Source organism: Equus caballus, chromosome 6, assembly GCF_041296265.1.
Source record: "Equus caballus isolate H_3958 breed thoroughbred chromosome 6, TB-T2T, whole genome shotgun sequence".
Taxonomy (NCBI): Eukaryota; Metazoa; Chordata; class Mammalia; order Perissodactyla; family Equidae; genus Equus; species Equus caballus.
The window spans coordinates 79,677,094-79,700,745 of NC_091689.1; the positions used below are offsets into that span (position 1 = coordinate 79,677,094).

Sequence of the window (23,652 nt, forward strand, 5' to 3'; positions counted from 1 at the left end):
CTTCCTGATTTCAAAACTTACTATAAAGCTACAGTAATCAACAGAGTGTGGTACTGGCATAAAGACAAGCATACAGATAAGCGGAATAGAATAGAGACCCCAGAAATAAACCCTTGCATATATGGTCAAATGATTTTTGACAAGGGTGTCAAGACTATTCAATGGGAAAAGGATAGCCTTCAACAAATGGTCTGGGAAAACTGGATATCCACATGCAAAAGAATGAAGTTGGACCCTTACCTAACATCATACACGAAAATTAACTCAAAATGGATAAAGGGCCTAAATGTTAGACCTACAAAAATAAAAATCACAGAATAAAACATAAGACAAAAGCTTCATGAGACTGGATTTAGCAATGATTTCCTGGATATGATACCAAAGGCATAGGTAACAACAACAAAAAAAGGACAATTCAGACTTCACAGAAATTTAAAAATTCTGTGCATCAAAAGGCAGAACCAAGAGTAAGAAGACAACCCACAGAATGGAAGAAAATATTTGTAAATCATACATCTGCTAAGGGATTAATAACCAGAATACATGGAGAACTCCTAAAACTCAACAAAAAAACAAACAACCCAATTCAAAAATGGACAAAGGGACTTGAATGAATAGACATTTCTCCCAAGATAAAGAAATGGCCAATCAGCACATGAAAAGCTGCTTAACATCATTAATCATTAAGAAAATGCAAATCAAAACTACAATGAGATACCACCTCATACCTATTACGATGGTTACTATCAAAAAAATAAAACATGTGCTGGTGAGAATGTGAAGAAACTGAACTTTTATACACTGTCAGCAGGAATGTAAAATAGTACAGCCACTATGGAAAACACTGTCGTCGTTCCTCAACAAATTAAAAATAGAACTACTGTATGATCCAGGAATTCCATTCCTGGGTACATACCCAAAAGAACTGAAAGCAGGCTTTTGAAGAGATATTTGTACACCCATGTTCATAGTAGCGTTACTCTCAATACCTAAAATGTGGAAGCAAGCCAAGTGTCCATCAAAAGAAGAATGGATAGACAAATGCGGCATATACATACAACAGCATATTATTCAGACTTTAAAAGGGATGAAATTCTACAATAAGCTACAACATTTATGAAGCTTGAGGACTCTATGCAAATTGAAATAAGCCAGTCCCAAAAAGACAAATTGTGTATGATTCCATTTACATGAGGTACTTTAGAGTAGCTGAAATCATAAAAACAGAAAATAGTGGTTGCCAGGGACTGGGGTCAGGGGAAATGGAGAGTTATTGTTTAATGGTTATAGAGTTTCAGTTTTACAAGATGAAAAAAGGTATGGGGATAGATGGTAAAGATGATTGTAGAACAATATGAATATATTTAATACCACTGAACTGTATGCTTAAAAATGGTTAAGATAGCAAATTTTACGTTATTTGTATTTTACTACAATAAAAAAATAAAAGGAAACCTTGACATTTACAACAACACAGATGAACCTAGAGGACCTTTTGCTAAGTGAAATAAGCCAGACACAGAAAGACAAATATTGCATGATCTCACTCATATGGAGAATCTAAAATAGTTAAAACTCGTATAGGTAGAGAGAAGAACAGTGGTTGCCAGGGTCTGGCGGGGAGGAGGGGAGAATGAGAACTATTAGTCAAAGGACACAAAGTTTCAGTTATACAAGATGAGTAAGTCCTAGAGATCAACTGTACAGCATAGTACCTAGTTAACAATACAGTACTGTATACGTTATCCTTCTCAGCCTTTTGGCTAAGATCATGTGCAGTATTATATACTTAAAAATTTGCTTAAATATTCTATCACAAAAAAAAAAATTCATAGCACTCTATACCAGTGCTAGAAGGCAATAAAAAAATGAAGTTGTACATATCTAAAATTCATTCATGAACATCTGTGCCTTATAACTGCTTATGATTGCAGCAAATTCTAAATTCTAGAATTTTATCCAAAAGCAAATTCTAGAAATTTTGGTAATGTTTTATATGAAAGTAAAAGATGGCTGATGTGCTCCTAAGTCTCCTTTGATCCCTAGGCAAACTCATTTTCTGCAACTCACTCGACTCAGGAGAATGAAATTAAGCTTATCAGTCTGGATATCTGAAAAACGCAGGGAACATTTTTAAACGAACTTTCTATTTGACACTGAAAAAAAAAGGAATGATTCGATTAGTCGTAAGTAATACTTTGAAAAACATTTGAAATACAACTTTAAAGTGCACTCTATATAAAAAGAAAATTCTAAAATCCACTTAAAAAGCAGGTAATGTCAAAGACAAAATTGTGATACCAGCTCTAACCCTGTAACTCTGTATCCTTCCTCTACCAGAAGCCAACACTGTGACTCAAAGAAGCCACAGTGTTTTCCTTAACAGTCTCCACAGAGAAAATACTCAACCAATGTTGCTGACCAAATGATTGTATCACAAGAGTTGCAAAACACAAAACAATCACGCTATCAACTACAGGCATTGACTTCTGGGCCAGTATCCAAGCTATGACGTTGCAGTCATGATCATTGCATAACTACAAAAAGGGAAATTCCAAACCTAGGGTACATAGCCAATTCTAGTATATTCACTGGTGCAGTCAAAGAAGAAAATCATCTGTTCCACAAGCTGACAGCAATAATTCTTACCCTCCAATTCCGAATTCGTTTCAGCCTGTTGGGGGTTTTCTCCAGAATCTGTAGAAATTCATGTGTCAGTTCTACAAATGAAATAGAACATTTCAGAAAAACTCAGAGAGGCAAAAGTAATGAAACAAGAATAACCTCAACTAACTATTTTCATCTGAATCATGTCACCTTTGGCCAGATATGTGACAGATCAAGAGCAAGTGCTTTTCAAGGTCCCTTACTCTAAAACTTACCATCTAAAAGTTCCAAGGTCACAGTGGCGTCAACATACTCCCACCAGTGCTTCCCATCAGTTGAGACTGGGATCTCCCAGTTGGACCACTTGCAAGCCAGATGAATGCAGACACAGGCCACCACAGGAGGTGTGTACTGCAGGCTAAATGTGGTCAAATGCAGGCTGACATCAAAGGGAAGGAAACAAGAGAGTGTCATGAGCTCTCAATTCTGAACCCAAGTTAAAACTCTCCATTATTTTTTAAAAAAAAAAAAGTTTAAAAAAACACTGGAGAGCAAGAAGGGCAAGAAATATCCAGTGCTCTGATCCAGTACTCAACATGCTGGATTGAGTGCTGCTCCATTAACTCCATTAACCCATCTTCTCGGTAACAACATCTCTAAATTTTCTGACTACACATCATTCAATCCACACACTGACCAAGGACCAAAAAACAAAAAACAAAAAACAAAAATAAAAGACTTGTTTTTTAAACAAGGATAAATTATCCTTAGAATAAGTTCAGAACTTAAAGAAAATTGTAAGATTTTTGATACATATAATCCCTAAATCAAACACTTAAGGAAATCTCCTAAAAATTATCTCATTTCTTCCAATCATAGGTCTGGTCTATTTAAAATGACAAATATGCAATCAACTCTCTCAAGTGTGAATATGCTTGATTGATGCTTTATTTAAAAAATTTTTCTTATCAGGCTATAAAAATGAACTTCTTAGTCCTGACAGTCATTAGGAATATCTTTGGTTTCCATGAAGAATCAACAGACTGGAGATGAGAATGAGCAAGTCATTTGGTAATACAAATTATGATTAACGATTTTTTTCTTTAAAAGGGGAAGAAGAAAGAAAAATTATTACAACTCTTCACACATATACATGCCCATTTATATGGGAGTGGGGGGAAGAAAAAGGAGTGTTTTAAAATATCGCAATTATTGCGGAATCCTCCAAATTAGATTTTTAGTCACTGTCAGTGAACCTCAATTTTACCCCAACTTTCAGAACTATGCTCTTGGATATTTTAAAGCAAAGTAACACATGCAGAATTAAGCAGGCTATCAATCAATACTAAATAATTACATTAACTCAGCAAATTAAAAAAGCACCATGGAAATTTAAGGTACAACATGAAAACTGCAGAAAAATCAACATTTACCAGAGAATTGTCTATAACACATTGTATCAAAGATCCATGCCTGGGTCTTTGGGTTCTAGTTTACTAAGTGCCAGACCTGACAACTTTCCATATACCCCTCAAAAAAGTGACAATTCCAACCCAAGTAAAGTCCTAGCCCAAAAATAGAAGGGAAAAGTATTAAAATATAAACCTGTTGGTTGCCATGAAGTAAGAAGTCTGTGCTAAGTCCTTGCTTGCTAAAAAAAAAAAAAAAGGGGGGGGAGGGGGGTAAGGAAAATGTTATTAGTTCCATTCATTCTCAACAATTATTTAGTAAGCATTTAATGTTTGCAAAGTAGAAACTATAGTGGTGAATAAAGTAGATATGGTCCCTGACCACCTGACATTTACATTCTACCAAAGGAGACAGATAAACGATTTTTAATTATAACATTAATAATTAATGCTGCTTCAGGACCTAGGGACTCAAGCTTTATTCTGCACACCAGGTATCTCGGGTACTTGTTTAAAGTGCAATCCCTGGGCATCCTTCCTAGAATGACTCAATATGTATGGAGAAGGATGCAAGCATTTTTAACAAGTAATCTAGAGATTCTGATGCAATGGTTCACCGAGAAATACTGTAGTAGGGGATGAGCTAATTTGGAGGCAAGATCAGATCTAGAAGACCTTGATCTATTTGGGAAAAGAGATTTTTGGTTAAAAAAGAAAATTAAAAATTTTAAATTGAGTAGCCTGTGATTTAATCTCCAAATCACCAAATAACAAACTATTTAATATATTACAATAAAAAAACACATTCCTCCTTCCAAAAGAAAACTGCTCTGGGTGACAAAGAAAATTTTAATCTTGATTAAATATTCATATATATCCATCTCTGTTTAACCCTAGCCTTGCTCAATGTAAACTTTTTAATGCTTTCAAAAGATAAAGAACTTGGGGAAACCCCTGGGGATTTTCAGACGAAACACACATTAGCAAAACACAAAATAAGGCCAATTATCAGTTTAGTCCACAAAACTATAAAAGGCATGTAAATGCGCGACAATGTGTAGATATTCCTGATACTACTATTTAAACTAAATAAGGGGAACTAGATTGCATGCAATTATAGCTACTAAAGTTAAATTAGAATAAAAAGAAAGTCTTGCGAAGGGATTGTCAATCATGGAAATGAGTTCAAATAAATTCTGGATGATCCTCTGGGAGGCCTTTAAGACTGTGTGGGACAATCAACCCTAGAATCAAATTAAGATCACCCACTCCCAAGACATGCTTAAAAGTGCTGTTAGATACTCATGATTTGGTAACTTTTCCAAGTACACCCCCAGCTTTGACAAACATTCTCAAGAAGGTAACTCTCTTTAACTAGCGATCACCTGAAAACATTAATTATAAGAACCTAACAGAAAAACCCCAAGTCAGAACCACTCGTTTTGATTTAAGCTAGAAAGGCCTTTCAATTTAACTTTTGGCCAAAACAGCTATATTATGTATTTGTCCACAGCAAATCTTAGCCTCTAAATGGTAAACAACTTAAGACAACTATCCCGAGCTGGGATTCCTTACCTCTAACAAGCTGAGTGCACTTTACCACATGTGTATGTGGGTGATCAATTGTTAGCTCAAAGCCTGAAAAAAAAAACAACTAGTTAAAAAGCTAAAGATAGTCGAGATACTTTATACTTCTTTTATCTGAATCATCATTAAAGGTCTCTCTCATTTTCCTGTCCCAAAACTGCTGTTCAGAGGCTAAGAGTCACATAAAGTATACAATATGCTGTTTTCTAAGATGCATTATCTCCAAAGCTGCTTATATTTTGACCTAGAAGGTACCACTAAGATAATAAAGCTAATACAGTTTCAAGACCCCTAAGGAACCAATAACCTCCAAACACAAAACACCTTTTTAAGGACAATAGAATATAAATATATGGTTGAAGAAGTAGTCCCTTAAGTGATGACTATCTTCTGAAGCTTAACCTTGAGAAAACAATTTAAAACCTATTCCTGTCTTACTTTGGTTTTGTTCCTTTTCATCATCTTAATCACAATAGGTACTGATCAGTTTATCCAACTCCAATGGTCTTTACCAAAATTACTTAAGGAAGGTCAGTGTGTCTGTAAAAATTTTTGAGTAAATTTCTCTTTTTGCATATGTAAATAAAATTTGCTAGATAAAAGTAAAGAAATTCTACTGAAAAATTTACATGATGCAAATCATTCTAAAATAACTGATTCTTGCAAATTAGATCTTACTGCTTTCCATATTAAAATATTAATAAAAATTTATTCCATCAGAAAAACATCATTGTCACCTAAAGTATGGTTACCTTGAAGATATTTAAAGTAAAAAGTTAATTAGCAGAAATTAACTTCAGAGATAAATTTTGAAGAACTCATTGTGTGTATATATACGCAATAAAATACCAGTAACTTTCTCACACAACTCAAGAAATCTTCCCCTACCTAGAGAAGAGAAAAATGACAGTCCAAAGGAACTAGAAAAAAACCTCTTTATTTTACATATTTGCTAAGCTTTTAAAGACAGTCTCTCTGATAAAAATAATAATAGATAATAACAGAATATCATTAGGGTTGCCCATCAACCGCTATAGATTTAACTTCACCTCCTCTCTGCTGTTCTGAACACTGATTATTACTTTTAAAGGCAAATGCTGTTATCTAAATGTTGTGAACAAACAGACTATAAAAATCCATGAAAGAAAAAACTCCTTTAGATAGTTTCTACTATTGTTTATCAGAAAGTTAAAAACTGCAAAACTTTAAAGAGCAAATCATGAATCCTAGAATTAAAAAAAAACAAACTGCTAACTGCTATTTCAAAGGTCAGCTGTACCTGCACTCTTCCTATGGTATAGGCCAAGGTTAAACTCTGACCTCTAAAACCTCTATAATTTGCAAAAACCTTCCCAAGAGGTTCCTTCTTGTTTCCTAATTTGCAAATTTTAAAATCATATCATTATATGCATTACATACATGTTTGTTTAATGTTTGAAAGGAAAATAAACTTACCTAAAGTCTGCAGAATTATGCTTTCTAATATCACCAGATCTTGAACTTGTTGCAGGTAAGCCTGCAGGTCAGAAGACACATAAATTACTCCCCAAAAAAGCCCAATATATTAAGTATAAGCAATTCAAACAACCTCTCCCAAGGAAAGCAAAGCCACAAAAGACAGGAGTGGAGTTATGAGGTAGAGTAGGAACTGAAATTAATCTTTATCCCTATTCACTACAGATTCTCCTTTTAAAAGAAAAACAAAGTGGTATACTGAGAACACTTTATTCATAAACAGCTACAGAAAAAGCATCAGAGAGTTTGTTCATTTTCAGACCGACATTTTAGGTTTTAAAGTTCATGTGCTGTAGACACAAGAAAATTAAAAATACACCTTTTTTCACCATCATCAAAATACATTTGCAGAGCCTTCCTAGAGTACTGTAGGCAATCTCAAACATTTGATTCCTGTTAAACCTTCCCCTTTGGGGTAATGCTAGATTTCTGAAAATTCATGGAAGAATTCAAAGGAAAAGGGAACAAACAAAAAAAATCTCTCAGATTTGTACCAGCCAACACTGTAGTCACTATCCACACATGGCTATTGAGCAATTGTAATGTAGCTAGTCTAAAGTGAAATGTGCTATGAATGTAGAATACACAATGGATTTTGAAGACTTAGTTAAAATAATAATAACGTAAACTATCTCACTAACAATGTTTTAATATTAATTATATGCTGAAATGACAATACTTGGGGTTAAAAAATACATTATTATAATATAAAATATTAAAATTAACTTTTTATTTTAAATGAAGTTTAATGAAAAGATAAAAATTTTAAGTTACACATGACTCCTCTTACTGCCATTGGACAGCACTGGTCTAGAACTGTAGAAGAATGAGACTTGAGCCAGGAATTAAGAGACTTACGTTGTAGTTAACTTTCCACTTAACTTTATGATCTTGAATAAGTCCAATAAGGACTTAACCTATGCTATTTTTCCTTTCCATATAGTGAAGAAAATATCTTCCCCTTATCGACTCACCAGGAATAGAAACTCAGGTGAGAAGTTGTGTAAATATACTTCAGAGAAGGAAAAAAAGTGGCAATTATTTTTTATTTCATTAAAATAAAACTTTTATTTAGTCAATTCAATAGACCAATGGCATTTAGTAGTCTCAGATCTAAATAACAGTCCAGAGTAATAACTTTTTTTCTTTTTAACAAGAGCTACTAGTATAGCCCAAAGAGGAGATGAAGAAAGTCAAGACACTGCCACGCGAAACACTTAACTCACATAATTAGGGGCTATTATCAAAACCACCCCCCTGCAAAAAAAACCACCTTCTCCAATATGATCACAAGAATACACAATTCCGTTTATCTATTTGATAAAGGATAACCCATGCATTGATTGTAAGAGACTTAAATAATCTATTAACAGAAACCCATAATTTTTTTTCCCAAGCACTTAAAAATGGCAGACTTCTCAATTTCTCATATCTCATCGTTCCCCAATCATTGACTTCTAAAGCCAAGAGAGAGTTGCCCTCCTTTAAAAAGAAGTCAAGAGGGGCTGGCCCCGTGGCCAAGTGGTTAAGTTCCCGCGCTCCGCTGCAGGCGGCCCAGTGTTTCGTTGGTTTGAATCCTGGGTGCGGACATGGCAATGCTCATCAAACCACGCTAAGGAAGCATCCCACATGCCACAACTAGAAGGACCCACAACAAAGAATATACAACTATGTACCGGGGGAGCTTTGGGGAGAAAAAGGAAAAAATAAAATCTTAAAAAAAAAAAAGTCAAGAAAGGATGGAAGGGAAAAACAAAAAAGCTGTATGTACATGCACAGGACAAATGCCTGGAAGAATATATACCAAAACCGTAATCAGCAGTATCCTCCTAGGAGGAGGAGGAAAGATGAGCTTTAACTTTTACTTTAAATGATTCTTAAGTGTTTGGATACTTTTATAATGAGCATATATAACTTATAATTTCTTAAAAAGTTTAAAAAAAAACACCATTGACAGGACTAATTTTTTAAAAATACTCATTAACAAAAATTTATCTCAAAGAATGTTCTTCATAATGATATTAGAGTGGTGAAAAGCTAGAAATTACCTTCTTAACAGAGAATGGTTAAAACACATATATGTATATGATGAAATACTATCTCAGCATTTAAACTGGACAATAAGATGGGAAAATATTTGGGATATAGTAAGTAAAAAAAAAAACAGATACAAAATATATACATGTATAGCTATTCATAGAAAAAAAGCTAAAAATAATAACGATTGACATATATCTGAGGTACAAATTATACCTAGGTGACATATTTTCTTCGTTGTTTTTCTGCATTTTCCAATTTTACCACAATGAATACAATTAACTTTTGCCATAAAATTTCTGTTTTTGCTAAGGAAAACAAACACTAAAAGGTTCCTTTAACAGCCCCCATTCAGACTTCAGTAAATCAAAGTTACAAAACTAAACTAAGATCAAAATAAATTAAGAAGAACAGGTGATATGAGTAATTAATCCCCTACCTCACTCCTGGTATCAGGAAGTGATTCCTGTGGATGGAGGCAAGCATGTGCTACTTTGATGACGTGTTCCAATTTTTTTGGCTGCTCCTCTACTTTAGCTGCTAGAAATAAGGCCGCTGGAGCCACAGACTGGATGGAGAGAAAACAAATCATTTATTATTTGTTTAGTCCTAGATCAAGGTAGATCTAAAAAAGAACCAAGCCTCAAACCAAGTTTCTTTACTTCAACTTCATCACCCCTTGCTTACGCTATTTCCTCTATTTAAAATGTCCTCCCCTCTTCTATCTGTAATCCAGTCCACTTTTGAAAACCAATCCTTCAACAAACTCTCTCTCATTAAAAACTACTTAGGTGAGGGGCCAGCCCCATGGTGTGGTGGTTAAGTTTAGCACAATCTGCTTCAGCAGCCCAGGCTCACGGGTTCAGACCCCGGGTGGGGACCTACACCACTCATGGGTCATGCTGCGGCAGTGATCCACATATAAAGTGGAAGAAGAGCGGCAAAGAGGTTAGCTCAAGGCTAATCTTCCTCAGCCAAAAGAAAAAGAAGAAGAAGAAAAAAAAGCTACCTGTTCAAGAAGCCTCTGGATGTAAATGCTGGCTTTCCATTTAAAATAAGGTTATTTATTAAGTTTGTATCAAAGCACTCTATATACCTTGTTTTAAAGGAGTAAATTGAAATGTCCAGGATAGGCAAATCCATAGATACAAAAGAAAGTAGTTTGGTGGTCACCAGCAGCTAGGAGGAGAGCGGAACAGGAGTAACTGCTAAAGGAGTAGTTTCTTTCTGGGGCAATGTAAATGTTCTCAAATTAGGTTGTGGTGATGGTTGCACAACTTTGTGAATATACTAAAAACCAGGGAATTATACACTTTAAAAGGATGAATTTTATTATATTCAAAGTATCTCAATTATATATATGAGGGGGAGCACAAATCTTAAAAAAAAAGGAATTCAAAGTATAGTATTATATTCAAGAGGTTAAACATAGAAGGAACTTAGAGGGGGGAAAAAATTGAAGCAAGTACACAAGTAGACAACAAACTCAGATACTAAACAATCTAAGAGATTAGAGCAATATGAGATAAATGTAGCCTGATGATCTGGGAAATCTCAGGAAGCAGAAGTTCTCCTGAATCATAACAGGAATATTTCAATGAATCAAAGATGGCAATGGCAAGAGCTGGAATTGGCCAGGAGTCAAAGAAATGCAATAAATAATTTTATAGAATTTAAATAGCTGTTTCCCTTTACTGAGTAGAACTGACAAGCATCCTAATACTTATTTGTATCCCTGCTATACTTTGCTAGAACAGATTTTTCTCCACAAATTCAACTCATAGTAACAATTCTCTTCCTTCATATTTGTTGCAGTTATATATGCCATTTGCTACATATACATTCCTAGACCTTACCATAAGGGAAGCAGAACCAGAGGAAAGTGGGCATGAACAAAGGTGTGGGGAATCAGGGCGTGAAGTACATTCTGAACACCAAACTGAGTAGTTCAATGATACAGATACTGGAATGTGGGACACAAAAAATTTTTAATGAGAGTGACAACAAAGATTTTAGAAAAAAATGCAGAGTTTCAGAAATATTTAGAAAGATTAACCCAATGGTAGCTGGGACAAAAAGGAGGAAAGGATAGGCTACATTAAAAGTTAATTTTTAAAAAACAAAAAATCTTAGAGGGCCAGCCCTGTGGCATACTGGTTAAGCTCAGCGTGCTCCACTTCAGCGGCCTGGGTTCACATCCAGGGCAGGAACCTACACCACTCATCAGCCATGCTGTGGTGGCAACCCACATATAAAGTGGAAGAAGACTGGCTCAGATGTTAGCTCAGGGCTAATCTTCCTCAGCAATAATAATAATAATAATAATAATAATAACAATAAAAAACCAGAAACAACCCAAAAACCCACCATTAGGGAGCTGGTGAAATAAATTATGGGAACTATACAAAGAAATACTACGTGGCCATTTAAAATAATGAGAAACCGATATGAAAAAAGGTCCAATATGTACCATCAAATGATAAAGGCAAGTTGTGTAAGAGTAGTACAGTAAGAAATGATTTTTATATAAATACATAAATGCTAGTATATGCACAGAAAAATGCCTGGGACACTCTATGCCAAAACATTTATCAATGGTTACCTCTGGAGAGTGGGATTACAGAGCCACTTTCACTTTTATTATACATTTCTGTATTGTTTTCATTTCTACCATGAGCATTTTTTACCTTTGTAATAAGAAAACAATAACATGAAAAATGCACGGGAGCTTGATAGGACATACAATATATCAATGCCACAATGGTGTATTAAGTCCTCCCAAATTTGAAGCTGGATTCATCACAGCTAAACTCTTAGAATTAACATACTAAAGGGGTGATTTTTTTGATCTGTTAACTCTAGAATGTACCTAAAATCAGTTCTCTAAAGAGAATCAACAACCCCAAATTAAGAGTCAATGGAGGGGGCCAGTCCCATGGCAGAGTGGTAAGTTCTCGCGCTCCACTCTGGTGGCCCAGGGTTTCGCCAGTTCGAATCCTGGGCAGAGACATGGCACTGCTCATCTGGCCATGCTGAGGCAGCGTCCCACATACCACAACTAGAAGGACCCACAACTGAAAAAACATACAACTAGGTACCAGGGGGCTTTGGGAGAAAAAGGAAAAATAAAATCTTTAAAAAAAAGAGTCACTGTATTTTTGAAAAGGTTATGGCATCCAAAAGAATCTCTCTATAGTGGATAATTACCAGATCATTCATCCATTCAACAAGTTTACTGAAGGTGCTTTGAGGATACAGAAAAGTGAGTCTCCATCCTTGCTAAGTTTAATACATAGGAAATAAGGAAAGATATAATTTAAAAAGTAAAAGTAGAGTAAGTATATATTAATACATATACATGTATAAATTGATTTGAGATGTATTTCACCCTAGATTTCAAATCTTTACCATAATAAAAGGGAAAAACATAGAAAACTTTCAGAATTAGCAAACAGTATGAACTTCTCTTCAAATTTCATTCTTTACCCACTACCTTCTATTCCAGGGCTATCACAAAGCCTCACTGAACACTTCTCTCTCCCTAAATAAGGGCGTGCTCCTTGCAACCTGAGGTAGGTCAGGGCAGGAGGCAGGGAGGCTAAGAGTAGAAGAAAGGTAAACTGACTGGATAATCAACAAAAATAGGGAATACTTAATCCACAAATCCAAAGGGCCTGCTGTGCAACTACTCCCAATACTGAGTCTGCAAACATCTTACACTACCAGAACAGCACCCTGTTTCACAGATTCTCTCCCTATGGCATAAAAAAGGAGCTCAAAACCCATCATCCGAAGGATGAGTCTGAAACACTTTTCCTCAAAAAAAAAAAGAAAAAGAGAAGAAATATTTGACTCACAAATCCATATGACGTGTTCATCAAGTTTAGCCCTATTAACTTCTGATTTTATTAAACAAAGATAGTCTTACCTGCAACTGGGATATCACTATGCACCTGCTTCCAAGTCATTTACAATAATGTTAAATAGGACCATTTCAGCTAGCAAAACTGAAAATAGCACTATTTACAATTCTGTCCAGAAAAAAAAAATCCCTTTATTACTATTATTTTACTTTTCCTGTCTTAAAAGTCATCCCCTAGTCATCACATAATGTACCTTCCCCCTCCAACCAGTCATTGATTGGAATTTTATCAAAGGCTTTTAGAAATTCTAAATAACTTACATTCACTTGTGTTCCTGTGACCATATTATTTAGCGCTTCAAAAATAACAGTTAAATTAGGCATGGTTTTCTCTTTAATGCTAGTCTCCCAGCCCAAAAATGTTAAGTTTAATGTTCAATAATCTATTTCTTTATTAGAGAATCTACCTAATCTAAGGAAGCACTAAACCCACCAAACAATTAGCTAGACAATTGACAGGAAAACTGGAAGGCTGGATTCAGAACAGCAGTGTAACACACAATGAAAGAGATCAACCCCAAATTCTAAACTTCAAACTCCAGTTCAGCAGTAAAGATTAAAACCACAAACAAAATATAAAGTTGGAATCAATCACAAAAGGAATACACTATATAAAAAAATTATACTTACATTTCGATGGAACTGTGTAAAGGACTGAATCATGTAGAATCGATGCATGTATACGATAGCAGTGTTGATAGTCAATTGTGAGCTAAAATATTCAAGTTAAGGACCCAAAACAGCAGGCGCTACAATTCCCCAAACCTCCCTACCACCTCTGTGTCCTCCCAAAAGGACCATGCAGCCAAGTACAGTAGATGCTCCTAAAAGAAAATCATACCTACCTCTCCAAATTAAAGAACAAGCCTGTTTTCTTTCACCAAATTATTAACCACCAATTGACACTTAGCACAATGCCTTACACCTAACAGATATTCAATATAAACTTGCTGAATTAATAATCAAGCTTCTCAGCATGTGCGGATCAAGACAGAATATAAACCAAACTATGTAAGACCTAAATCGTCACGTGCTTACTGAACATCCTGCAGTGGTGATCCATTAGCTCAGGATCTCTCTCCACTTGTTTTAAAATGACCTCCCTGATCCAGCCCCTATGTATGTCTCCACTATCCCACTGTCTAAACTCCAGTAATTAACTTTTCAGTTCCACTTCTCTTTGGCAACCGAGCCTTCTCATTTGGTGATCCCTGGGACCAGAAACACTGTGGAATGATTTGCTGTTCATTCCCTGAAAAGAAAAACTTTTAAATGCCTTACTTCTGAAGACCTGAGAAGACACCGTCGGGTATACAGAGATGAGAGCGTCCCATGATGGCAACAATCTTAACAACATACATAAAAAGAAGAGGGCTAAGGTGCCAGGAACAGAATTTCAAACAAAAAGTTTAACTCAGCACTGAGTGGAGACTTAGGAAACAAACTGGATATCTACGATAAAGAGGACACCTCTTTCGAGGTGAGCCTAACCTTAAGACACAAATATTAGTGCCAGCAACACATTTAAAGAGAAGTTGCACCCAAGAATAATTTTTCACTTAGAGAATGAAAAGCACTTGAAAACTGCATTAGCTTTCTTTGCTACAAAATGAGTATATTTTCTGACAAATAAAAATACTTACAGGGGAAAAAAATCACTAAATTACCTCATCTTTGAAATGAGGAAAAAGAAAAGACATCAGCACTCTGAGTAACTTAAAAACACATTATTTTGTAAACGGTTTTTTAAAACATTAGATTCGTAGGTCTATAATCCCTACAAATCTAATCTGACATCCTTCCTTCCTCTGAAATTCTATAAAACTCTAAGAGTAGCTACTATTTGAATATCTGAAGGTCACGCATCATGATGGGCACAAAAATCAAACTGAAGAGGTATCACCTCATTTTACAGACGAGAAAACCAAGAATTTGACAGCTTTCTTAAACAGCTAGTAAGCAGGAGGAACGGACTTTGAAGCACAGCTGGGGCATTAACTGTAGGCCACCTTCAGGTACTGAATTTCTCAAAACTCTCTTTACACACTAAGTTCAAAAGGCAGCCATCAACCGTGAAACCTCCACCAGACCCCTAGGGCACAGCGGAAAAGCAGAATCTCAAAATCATCAGAGCAGGAAATGAGAACACACCGAAAAGTGACCAGGAAGCGCTGGTTAAAATACAAAGCCGGGAAGGATACGAATTCCCAGCAAGGCTGGCGGCCCGAGCGAGCGAGCGGGAAATTAACTCCGCCTCGCTTCCCCCGCGCGAACGCTGAACATCAGACCGCCCCACCGTAAGCTCTCCCACCTAGACATCCAGCCCCTGCCCACCCTCTTCCCGCTTCCGTCCTGACGGAGCTTTGAGGCCTGGACGCCCGAGCAAGGCGGGACTGACTCCTAAGGCCACAGGCCTAGGCCGCAAGGATACACGTTAAGACGCTGCCCCATGTCCTGGAGCAGATTGGCCGCCTGCTGGCGATAAGAAAGTTCTTTATCTGGGTCCAGGCCAAAACGACGAGATGGACTATTTTCCAGCTGTTCTCGAGTAAAATACCACCGTTTGTTGTTGTTCTTCCTCTCTCCCTCCATAGTGCTTCAACTAGAAGGCAGCGGCGAAGGCTGCAAGCACTTCCCAGCGTCACCTAAGCGGCGACACACATCCGCTGTGCGGGGGCAACTGCGACGTGACGGACTTCCGTTAGCGGTGGACGGCTAGGTTGTGACACGCTTCCGCGGAGGAGGGTTAGTTAAAAAGGCTACTTCCGGAATGGACCACGCGGCAACCCGTAGCCGAGTTAACAGCCAGTAGGCGACTAGGAAAGACCTTGGGTCTAGGAGGCAGGCGCCAGTCATGTGACCGTTGGGAGGTAGCGCGGGGGTTCGGAATTTTCGTTCAAAACCTCGTCTCCTCCCGCGAGAGCTGGGTGGAGCATTGGCGCCCGGGGCGAGGGCGCGAGGCAGCAGTTGTGGAGGCGTGAGGCGCCCGCCCTCGCGCCGCTCCGCGGCTCCTCGGAGAACTTCGTTTGTGGAGGAGGTGGCGATATAAAATGGGGCAGCTGGAGAACTTGACAGAGAAAATAGGTGAGATTGTCAAAAACTGAAAAAAGTGATCAGAGAGAATGGCCCTATCGTATATCCTAACATAAAGCAAATAGAGGCGCTTACATTGTTGGTAGTAGTGTCGATGAGCCGTTTGAAAACCCGCTTTGCGATTATGTAGCCGAAGCCTTGAAAATGTTCCTACGCCTCGCCACAGTGATCCAACTTAAAGGAACAAAATGAAATTAATAGTAGTAATTTAGTGCTTACTATGTCCCAGGCATAATACTGACTGTTAAATACACTATTTCGTTTAATCGGCACAATCCCAAAAGGTAGTAACAGTTTAATCTACGTTTCGCGAGCGGTGAACTAACACTCCTTCGATGTGGAAAGCTTCCATCGCCCCCCTGCGCAGGCACAAACTTGTAAGTTCCTGTCTTCTGTCAAGATGTAGCCAAGCTCCAACGCTTCATGGCTGTTTGCTCTTGGGCAAGATGCTTAACCTCTCTGTGCCTCTTGTATAAATGTAAAGGATAATAGTACCTACGTTTTACGTTGTGAAGGATCAAATGAAGTTTAATTAAAAGCATTTATAATAGTACTTGGCGCATAGAAAACATTTAGTAGATGTTATCGTGGTATTATTACATTGTATTGAAATCGAGGGCAAGGACAAGCCGCCTTCAGTTTGGTATCCCCAGCAGCTACCTATTACGGTCCTGGCTCTAGTAGTCAATAAGTGTCAAATAAATGCTCACACACCCTACAATAAAGAAACGGAGGCTTAGAGAAATTTAAGTAGATTTTAAAATCAAGTCTAATTCCGTTGTTCTTTCCATTCTAGCAGACTGTATCCTTGCTTTTCTGGAACACTCAATCTACCCTGATTAAATTTGGGTAATATTAGAATCTTTTGTCTCTTATAATATTTTGAGTTTTGTCATTTCTAGACATGGCTGCTCCCACTCAGTAAATTTGATTTTAATTCATCTTCAGAAGTCTTTCCTTCCATTTCAGGCCCTCCTCTGCCATGTACTGCTTACAGTCAGCATTAGCTCCATTTACTCCAGAAAAGTTGAGGTTCGGGAAAATTTAAATTACTTACCTGAGGTTATAACATTAAAAAAAAATTTTAAACAAAATTTTAAACTTCTTCCTTTACAGACTTTTTTCTTTTAATGGAATAAGCACTTTTTCGGTTATGTAGTCATGTATGTTGTCTTTTAAACAGCCAAAATTCTCTCTCTTAGATCCTCTTGCCTATCTCTGACTTGTGTTTGGTTCTCCACTTAATCTCTTGGCTTGATGATTCCATTTTTGAATTTGCTTTCCTGGCTGAGTATACCAGTCTTCCAAGAAAAAGTTGTGGTGTCTGCCAGGCTTCAGGCGGTGCAGCTGTTGACCAATGGCTCGCTACCCTGCTGTACAGAAGAGAGGGAGCTGTGTAAATCAGAGAAAGGAAGTATTCTTTGACTGAAGATAAAATTATTTGAAAGTAGATGGCAGTGATCACATAATTGCTAAACATGAGTTTTTGAGTCAGGCCTGGATTCAAATCCTACCTATTCTTTTTTTTTTAGCCATCTTAACCATTTTTAAGTAAGGTCAACTATATTCACATTATTATACAGCAGGTCTCAACAACTTTTTCATTTTGCAAAACTGAAACTCTATACCCAGTGAACAGCTCCCCATTTCCCCTCCTCCCAGCCCTGACCACCCCCAAGCTACTTTCTACCTCCGTGAGTTTGACTACTTTAGACACTTCATGTAAGTGGAATCATACAGTATTTGTCATTCTGTGACTGGCTTATTTCACTTGGTATAATGTCCTCAAAATTCCCAGCTGTTCTTTTAACTGTCTGATCTTAAGTGTCATCTCTGCATCCTGACAGAACACCATCTGGCACATAGTAGGTGTTCAGTACATTTTTATTGTCAAAATAATGTTAACTTTCAGATTCATTGCCCTTAAGGAACAATTAACAAAATCTTAAACCAGAGGAATTTTACTTTTTTAAAAATTTTAAATAGGACTCCATTTCCCGTAAATCACACCTATGAGGCTCTTCTTCCTATTCACTAGACTAATCTTGTTCTGGGTAATCTTATTTCATGGTTTGATTTTGTTTTGCATTGTGCTCATGAATATCATATTTCAGTCATGTCAAACATTCTTACCATTTACTACTGTTAAAACAGTTTCTCCCCAACATTCATATAGTCTCCAAATTAAAATATGAAATGATGGTGTGCTATTTTTAACTATCGACAAGTCCACGTTCAGTGATGTCACATTGATAGCTTGAAATTGGCCATGGTATGTGTGTACTGGTAAATTATGAACAACTAGCTATCCAGTAAAACAATTGTATGGGTATGTAAACATACATACATTGTTATAAAATTTACTAATACAAAGGATGTGTTGCACACAATTTATAAAAAATAAAATATGAATCTTTATTGTAAATTTCTTATAGTCAACTGATTCTCACAGAATGCTTTCATTGAGTTTTGCCAAACTCTTGAATCAAGAACCAGCCTATGACTGCATTTAACAAAAGAGTATAGCTTTGATGGTTGACATTTTTATTTGCATTGAAAATGAAACAATGAGACTTATGTTGGAACTTCACCTATTTGTCAGTGACTTAAGCAACATCTTTGCTGAACTGGATAATAGTTTTTGAATACTGGAAGACTATTTCAATTTCTTGTGCTATTGACAATGTAACGGCTACAGATGTGATACACTCTTAATCTACAACATTAACATTTTCTGTCACTTTCTTAAGACTAGACAACCAGTAAAACAAATAAACCAAGCCTCTGTTGGTAGCATCTGCCAATTTCTGTAGTATAAATTCTCCCACCATGGCCAATTTCAAGCTATCAATGTGACATCACTTATGAAATATGGAACAGATGAACACCCTATCACATAGTATTTCTTCCATACAGATACAATAGACGGGACTTCTGGTTTCCAATCTGACATGTAAAGAACTTGGAAGTCATCACTCCTGTTCTCACAACAAAGAAAGAAGCGGAACAAACTGAAAGGCAACAACCCTTCTTAAATCCATCAGAGAACTGAGGTGACTGCAAACCACCACAAAAACTGGAGAGACAGGCAGAATCAGAACAGGCAGAACAGGGAATCATGGCTTACTGGGAGCAAAAACTATTACTGGAACCAGCAACTGGTAGGAGTACTTAAAGTGCAATTGACTAATTGCTGGAGACTGAACATCGACTAGATTGAAAGATTCAAAAAAAACTCCTGGGGCCCCAGGCTTAAGGGGTCTCCCCCATTTTCATGAGTTTTACCTCCAGGAGTCCCACAGGTCTTACTATGAAGATTGGAGAAAAATCCCCTCATCATTCCAGCAGGGAAAGGGAAAAAGTAGCTATTTTGAAATATACCCAGAGCATTCAGTTCTCCTTAACAAAGGCCTGTCCTCAAGAGAAACTACTTAAAAGAGTCTAATCAATATGGGAGAAGGAAAATAACCAACTCCAGCCTCTAGCGTTCTTGTTTCACCTGAAGGGGGAAAAAGGACAAGAAGCATTTGTGAAGGTCACAGTCCAGGGACACAACCTCACTAAAGGACTGAGACCTAATAGGATTATAGAACACTTCCCCTCCCCCAACTTGACCAACAGGGGATTACAACTGAAAGAACTACAAACTCAGACCCTACTTAAAGAGTCTCTAGGGAAACCTGAAGTCAACAGAGGAGACAAATACAAGGACACTGGAGGAAATTTTAGCCTCTGACTCCTATTGCTATACCAAACAGGAAACACAGGCTAACTCCCAGCCAGATAAACATAAAACTTTTTACCCAATATATTGTGTCTGACTTTCTACAAAAAAATTACAAGGCATGCTAAGAGGCAAAAAATACAGTCTAAAGAGACAAAGCAAGCATCAGAACCAGACTCATATATGGCAGAGATTTAATTATCAAACTGGGAATTTAAAATAACTATGATTAACATGCTAAGGACCCTAATGGAAAGAGTGGACAATATGCAAGAATAGATGAGTAATGTAAGCCGAGAGATGAAAACTCTAAGAATCAAAAGGAAGTGCTAGAAATCAAAAAAACTGTGACAGAAATGAGGAATGCCTCTGATGGGCTTATCAGTACACTGGACACAACCAAGGAAAGAATCAGTGAGTTTGAAGATAGATCAGTAAAAATTTCCCAAACTGAAAAGCAAAGAGAAAAAATGAAAACAGCAGAACACAATATCCAGACACAATAGATGTAAATAACCTCATGAGCATAGATAATAGTAAAATGTAGTAAAATAATTAGGGAGACAAATGACTTTAGTATTTACTACTTTTATTTTTAATATAGTTCATTCAATTGTAAGTTTAGATAATTTTTAATAATGGCTTGTTTAACAACCAACTTGCAAATTTCTGGAAAATTTAACAAGCAGCTCTTGAAAGTCTGTAACTGGCTCACACTGCTGCTTGAAATAAAGACTCGTTGGAAGTACCATATTCAGATTTAAATACGGTTTCTTAAGGTTCCATTATATGCTGAATGCTATGCTGAGTAAATTTGCCTACATTTTCTCCAATTCTCATAACTCATGAAATAGATACTATTGCCCTTCTTTTAAATAAAAAAAACTGAGGCTTAATCTGTTCAAAGTCAGACACCTAGAATATGGCAAAACTAAGATTTGAGCCCAGGTCACTGCTCTTTCTACTCACTGCCATCTGAAGCTTACAGTATAAATAAGACTAGGGCAAGAGAAAGGATAACTAGTACTTGATTCATCCATTTTCCTGAAGTTATTTAGCCCACTCCCGCTCCAGCTCCACTGTGAACCCATAAGTCCTGTGCCTCCTTAGACAAAGGGGGTGTCAGTCACAGTAATTCTTCAGGATATTACCATGGTTACCAAACAGTGCAGTGCTCCAACCTGGACATTCTAGAAGAGGACAGGGAGGAGCTGAGATGGCCTTCTTTAACTTGTATCTATTGGGATATCAAAATTCCTTTCGGAACAAGAAGAAGGACACAACTGAAGAAACAAGTAAGGGAAATAAAGCGTAGAGCGTTAAGAGGCCACTTCTTAGCCATTTCTTTTCCTGCCTTTGGTTGGAGATTTATCTGCCAAGATTAACAGTTAGACTAGTTAAAATTATGGAGCACGGAGAGTATCCATTCGTTAATGTCATTTAATATCCTTATTATGACACCCAGTTGATTCAACTGAATAACTGTATTCTTAACTCATTTGCTCATTTAGTCAACATTTGTTAAGCACCAGCTATGTGCCAGGCTTTATGTTGGTGACTGGGGTTACAAAGATGGATAGAGTAAGGCCTCTGCCATAAAGTGGCTGGCTATCAGGTGAAGATAAGTATGCAGACAAAAAAGCTGGAATATAGTATATGATTAAGTTAAATATGGAATGCTGTGGAACCACAAAAGAGGAAGTACCTGATACTATTGGATTTGGAATGAGAATGAGGATCCTTTAGAAAAGACCTCACACAGGATATGCTTCCAGAACTGAGTGTTAAAGGATGATTGGAGTTGATCAAGTAGACAAGTAGGGTATATAGCACAGACAAAGGAAAAGAGACTTGAGAGAGAGCCATATTAAGTGAACGCCAAGTCCTTGGGTACAGATAAAGAGTAAAGTAGACAGGTAATGAGAAGCAGGCCTTGAAAACTAGGCAGGGTCCGGATAATTGAGGATGCTGTGAGCCATGCTAGGAATTTTAACCTTACAGGGAGCCGCTGAAGGAGTTTTAGTAGGCAGTGAGTAAATATCAGATCTGTGTTATATCCAGAGTACCTAGCAGTGCCTCATATACAATAGAGGTTTAATAAATATTTAGGATGAATGAATGAATGAATGATATTGAATGACTAACTCTAAAACAGGAAGTTACACGGGACGCTTTGCAAGGGATGTGACAATTGATTAAGGTCTTAAAAGATGAATTGTTTGAAAGTACAGAAATGAAGGAGAAAGAGTATTCCAGGCAGAATGGAGAACACGTGAAGGAAATTAAGTGTAGGCAGGTACTGAAGCAGAAGTTGTATTGGGGTAAGGGGAGGGAGTAACTGAGAAAGTATAAAGCACAAAGTTAGGATTGTAAAGCACTGATCTTGTATAAGCCTCCGTTCTGTCCTCTTTCTAATTCCATCAAAGAAGCTCTGTTTTACATATCCAGCTTCTAGGGTCCCACTGATGGACCCTCGAAATCCCTTAATAGCCCTACACCAGCCCTCCCCTGCTTACTCCCCCCCAGCTGAGTCCCAGCATTATGCCATGGTGCTGCTATTGTCCCCAAATACGGAGCTCTTCGCCCTCTCTCAGAGAAACACACTTGGCCTACCCCACAAATTTCCCTTGTTGCAGGCTAAGAATAGGCCTCTCCTAGCTGCTCCAACCCTGCCTGACTTCTCACCATGAGGGAACTGAGCACCAAGCTTGTGGTTCTCCTACCCATTTAGCTACTTAAACACTAGTAAACAAGACACTAATCCAAAGCGGCCTGGCTCTTGTTTCTGAATAATTTTGTAGGCTAGGCAGAGAGAATGATTTCACTTCGTAAAAACTGGAGTCTCCTATGGGATGACAGGGAAGTATCCTGACAGCATCTGCTAACTCATTTTTCCATCCCAAGGCAGACTATAAGAGGAAGGAGGCTTGGCCAAACTGTTGGCCTAAAATGTAAGGTTAGAGGGAGGACTGGACATCAAATTTGCCACCCCTGCTCCCCTGCCTGCTTCCCCCTCCCCTCTCAATTTTACACCCTCTGGCCACCTCTCAAGATTTGAACAGAGGAAGTCTACTTGCTAACTTCTAATTAATCTCACATTTTGTTGGCTCAAGCACTTAATAATAAACAACTATTTATTTATATGTACATTGTGCTAAGCACTCTACATGCATGATTCCATTTAATCCTCTCAACATTCCTGTGAAGTAGGTATTCCTGTTTTCTTTTTACCAATAAGGAAACTGAGGCTCCAAGAGGTTAACTTATTTACCCAAGGTCACAGTGATAGAGCCAGAATTTGATTCCAAATTTTCAGACACCTATGCTTGTGCTCATTTTTTTAAAGTTATTTATGGGGACAGATTGCATAGGTCTTTTGCTGTGAGCAGGCCACTGTACAATTGGTCAGCCTTTCTAAGAAAATCTGTCAACCCCTAAACCCTGGGTTCAAATGTCAGGTGGGCTTTGCATAGAGTTATTCACCATTCCACAACAGGTATTTCTCAAGTTTGCCAGGAGCCCACCATTCACTGAAACTGAATGGTAACTTTTTGCTCAGCTAATGGCTAGAATTGTTGACTTAGGAACTGCTTTATGGAGTCAGTACCTTCTAACCTTCTCCCATCTGCCTCGGGCAACTTCCCAAGAGCGGTACAACACTTTAGAAGTCTAGAGTAGTGGTCTACAAGCACAGGAAAGAGTAACTGGTTCCTTCTGATCTCTCTTTTTTTCCCTCTTTGATACACACACACAGAGAC

The 23,652-nt window shown here is 37.4% G+C and overlaps 3 protein-coding genes across 8 annotated transcripts in view; 1 reads left to right on the forward strand and 2 right to left on the reverse strand.

Annotated features, from left to right (window-relative positions):
- Window positions 1-15,796, reverse strand: part of CCNT1 (cyclin T1) — a 28,953-nt gene extending 13,157 nt beyond the window's left edge. The window contains 8 exon segments of one of the 2 annotated variants that reach the window (NM_001081846.2): window positions 2,650-2,720; window positions 2,883-3,046; window positions 4,213-4,258; window positions 5,592-5,654; window positions 7,059-7,119; window positions 9,595-9,723; window positions 13,708-13,789; window positions 15,509-15,732. In NM_001081846.2, coding sequence (NP_001075315.2) covers window positions 2,650-2,720; window positions 2,883-3,046; window positions 4,213-4,258; window positions 5,592-5,654; window positions 7,059-7,119; window positions 9,595-9,723; window positions 13,708-13,789; window positions 15,509-15,669 — 777 coding nt within the window. In that variant the 5' untranslated portion in view covers window positions 15,670-15,732. 2 annotated transcript variants of the gene reach the window in all.
- A 62-nt stretch (window positions 15,797-15,858) lies between these two features.
- Window positions 15,859-23,652, forward strand: part of SPMIP11 (sperm microtubule inner protein 11) — a 30,129-nt gene continuing 22,335 nt past the window's right edge. The window contains exons 1-2 of one of the 4 annotated variants that reach the window (XM_070271316.1): window positions 15,859-16,161; window positions 19,071-21,189. In XM_070271316.1, coding sequence (XP_070127417.1) covers window positions 21,111-21,189 — 79 coding nt within the window. In that variant the 5' untranslated portion in view covers window positions 15,859-16,161; window positions 19,071-21,110. Of the gene's footprint in view, window positions 16,162-16,971; window positions 17,020-19,070; window positions 21,190-23,652 lie in introns of those variants that run through there. The other 3 variants (XM_023643466.2, XM_070271317.1, XM_023643467.2) reach the window with 3 other exon arrangements.
- Window positions 16,681-23,652, reverse strand: part of ADCY6 (adenylate cyclase 6) — a 49,995-nt gene continuing 43,023 nt past the window's right edge. Inside the window, exon 23 of one of the 2 annotated variants that reach the window (XR_011440062.1) lies at window positions 16,681-17,540. The gene's annotated coding sequence lies outside the window, so the exon portion shown is untranslated. Of the gene's footprint in view, window positions 17,544-23,652 lie in introns of both variants that reach the window. The other variant, XR_002808743.2, reaches the window with a different exon arrangement.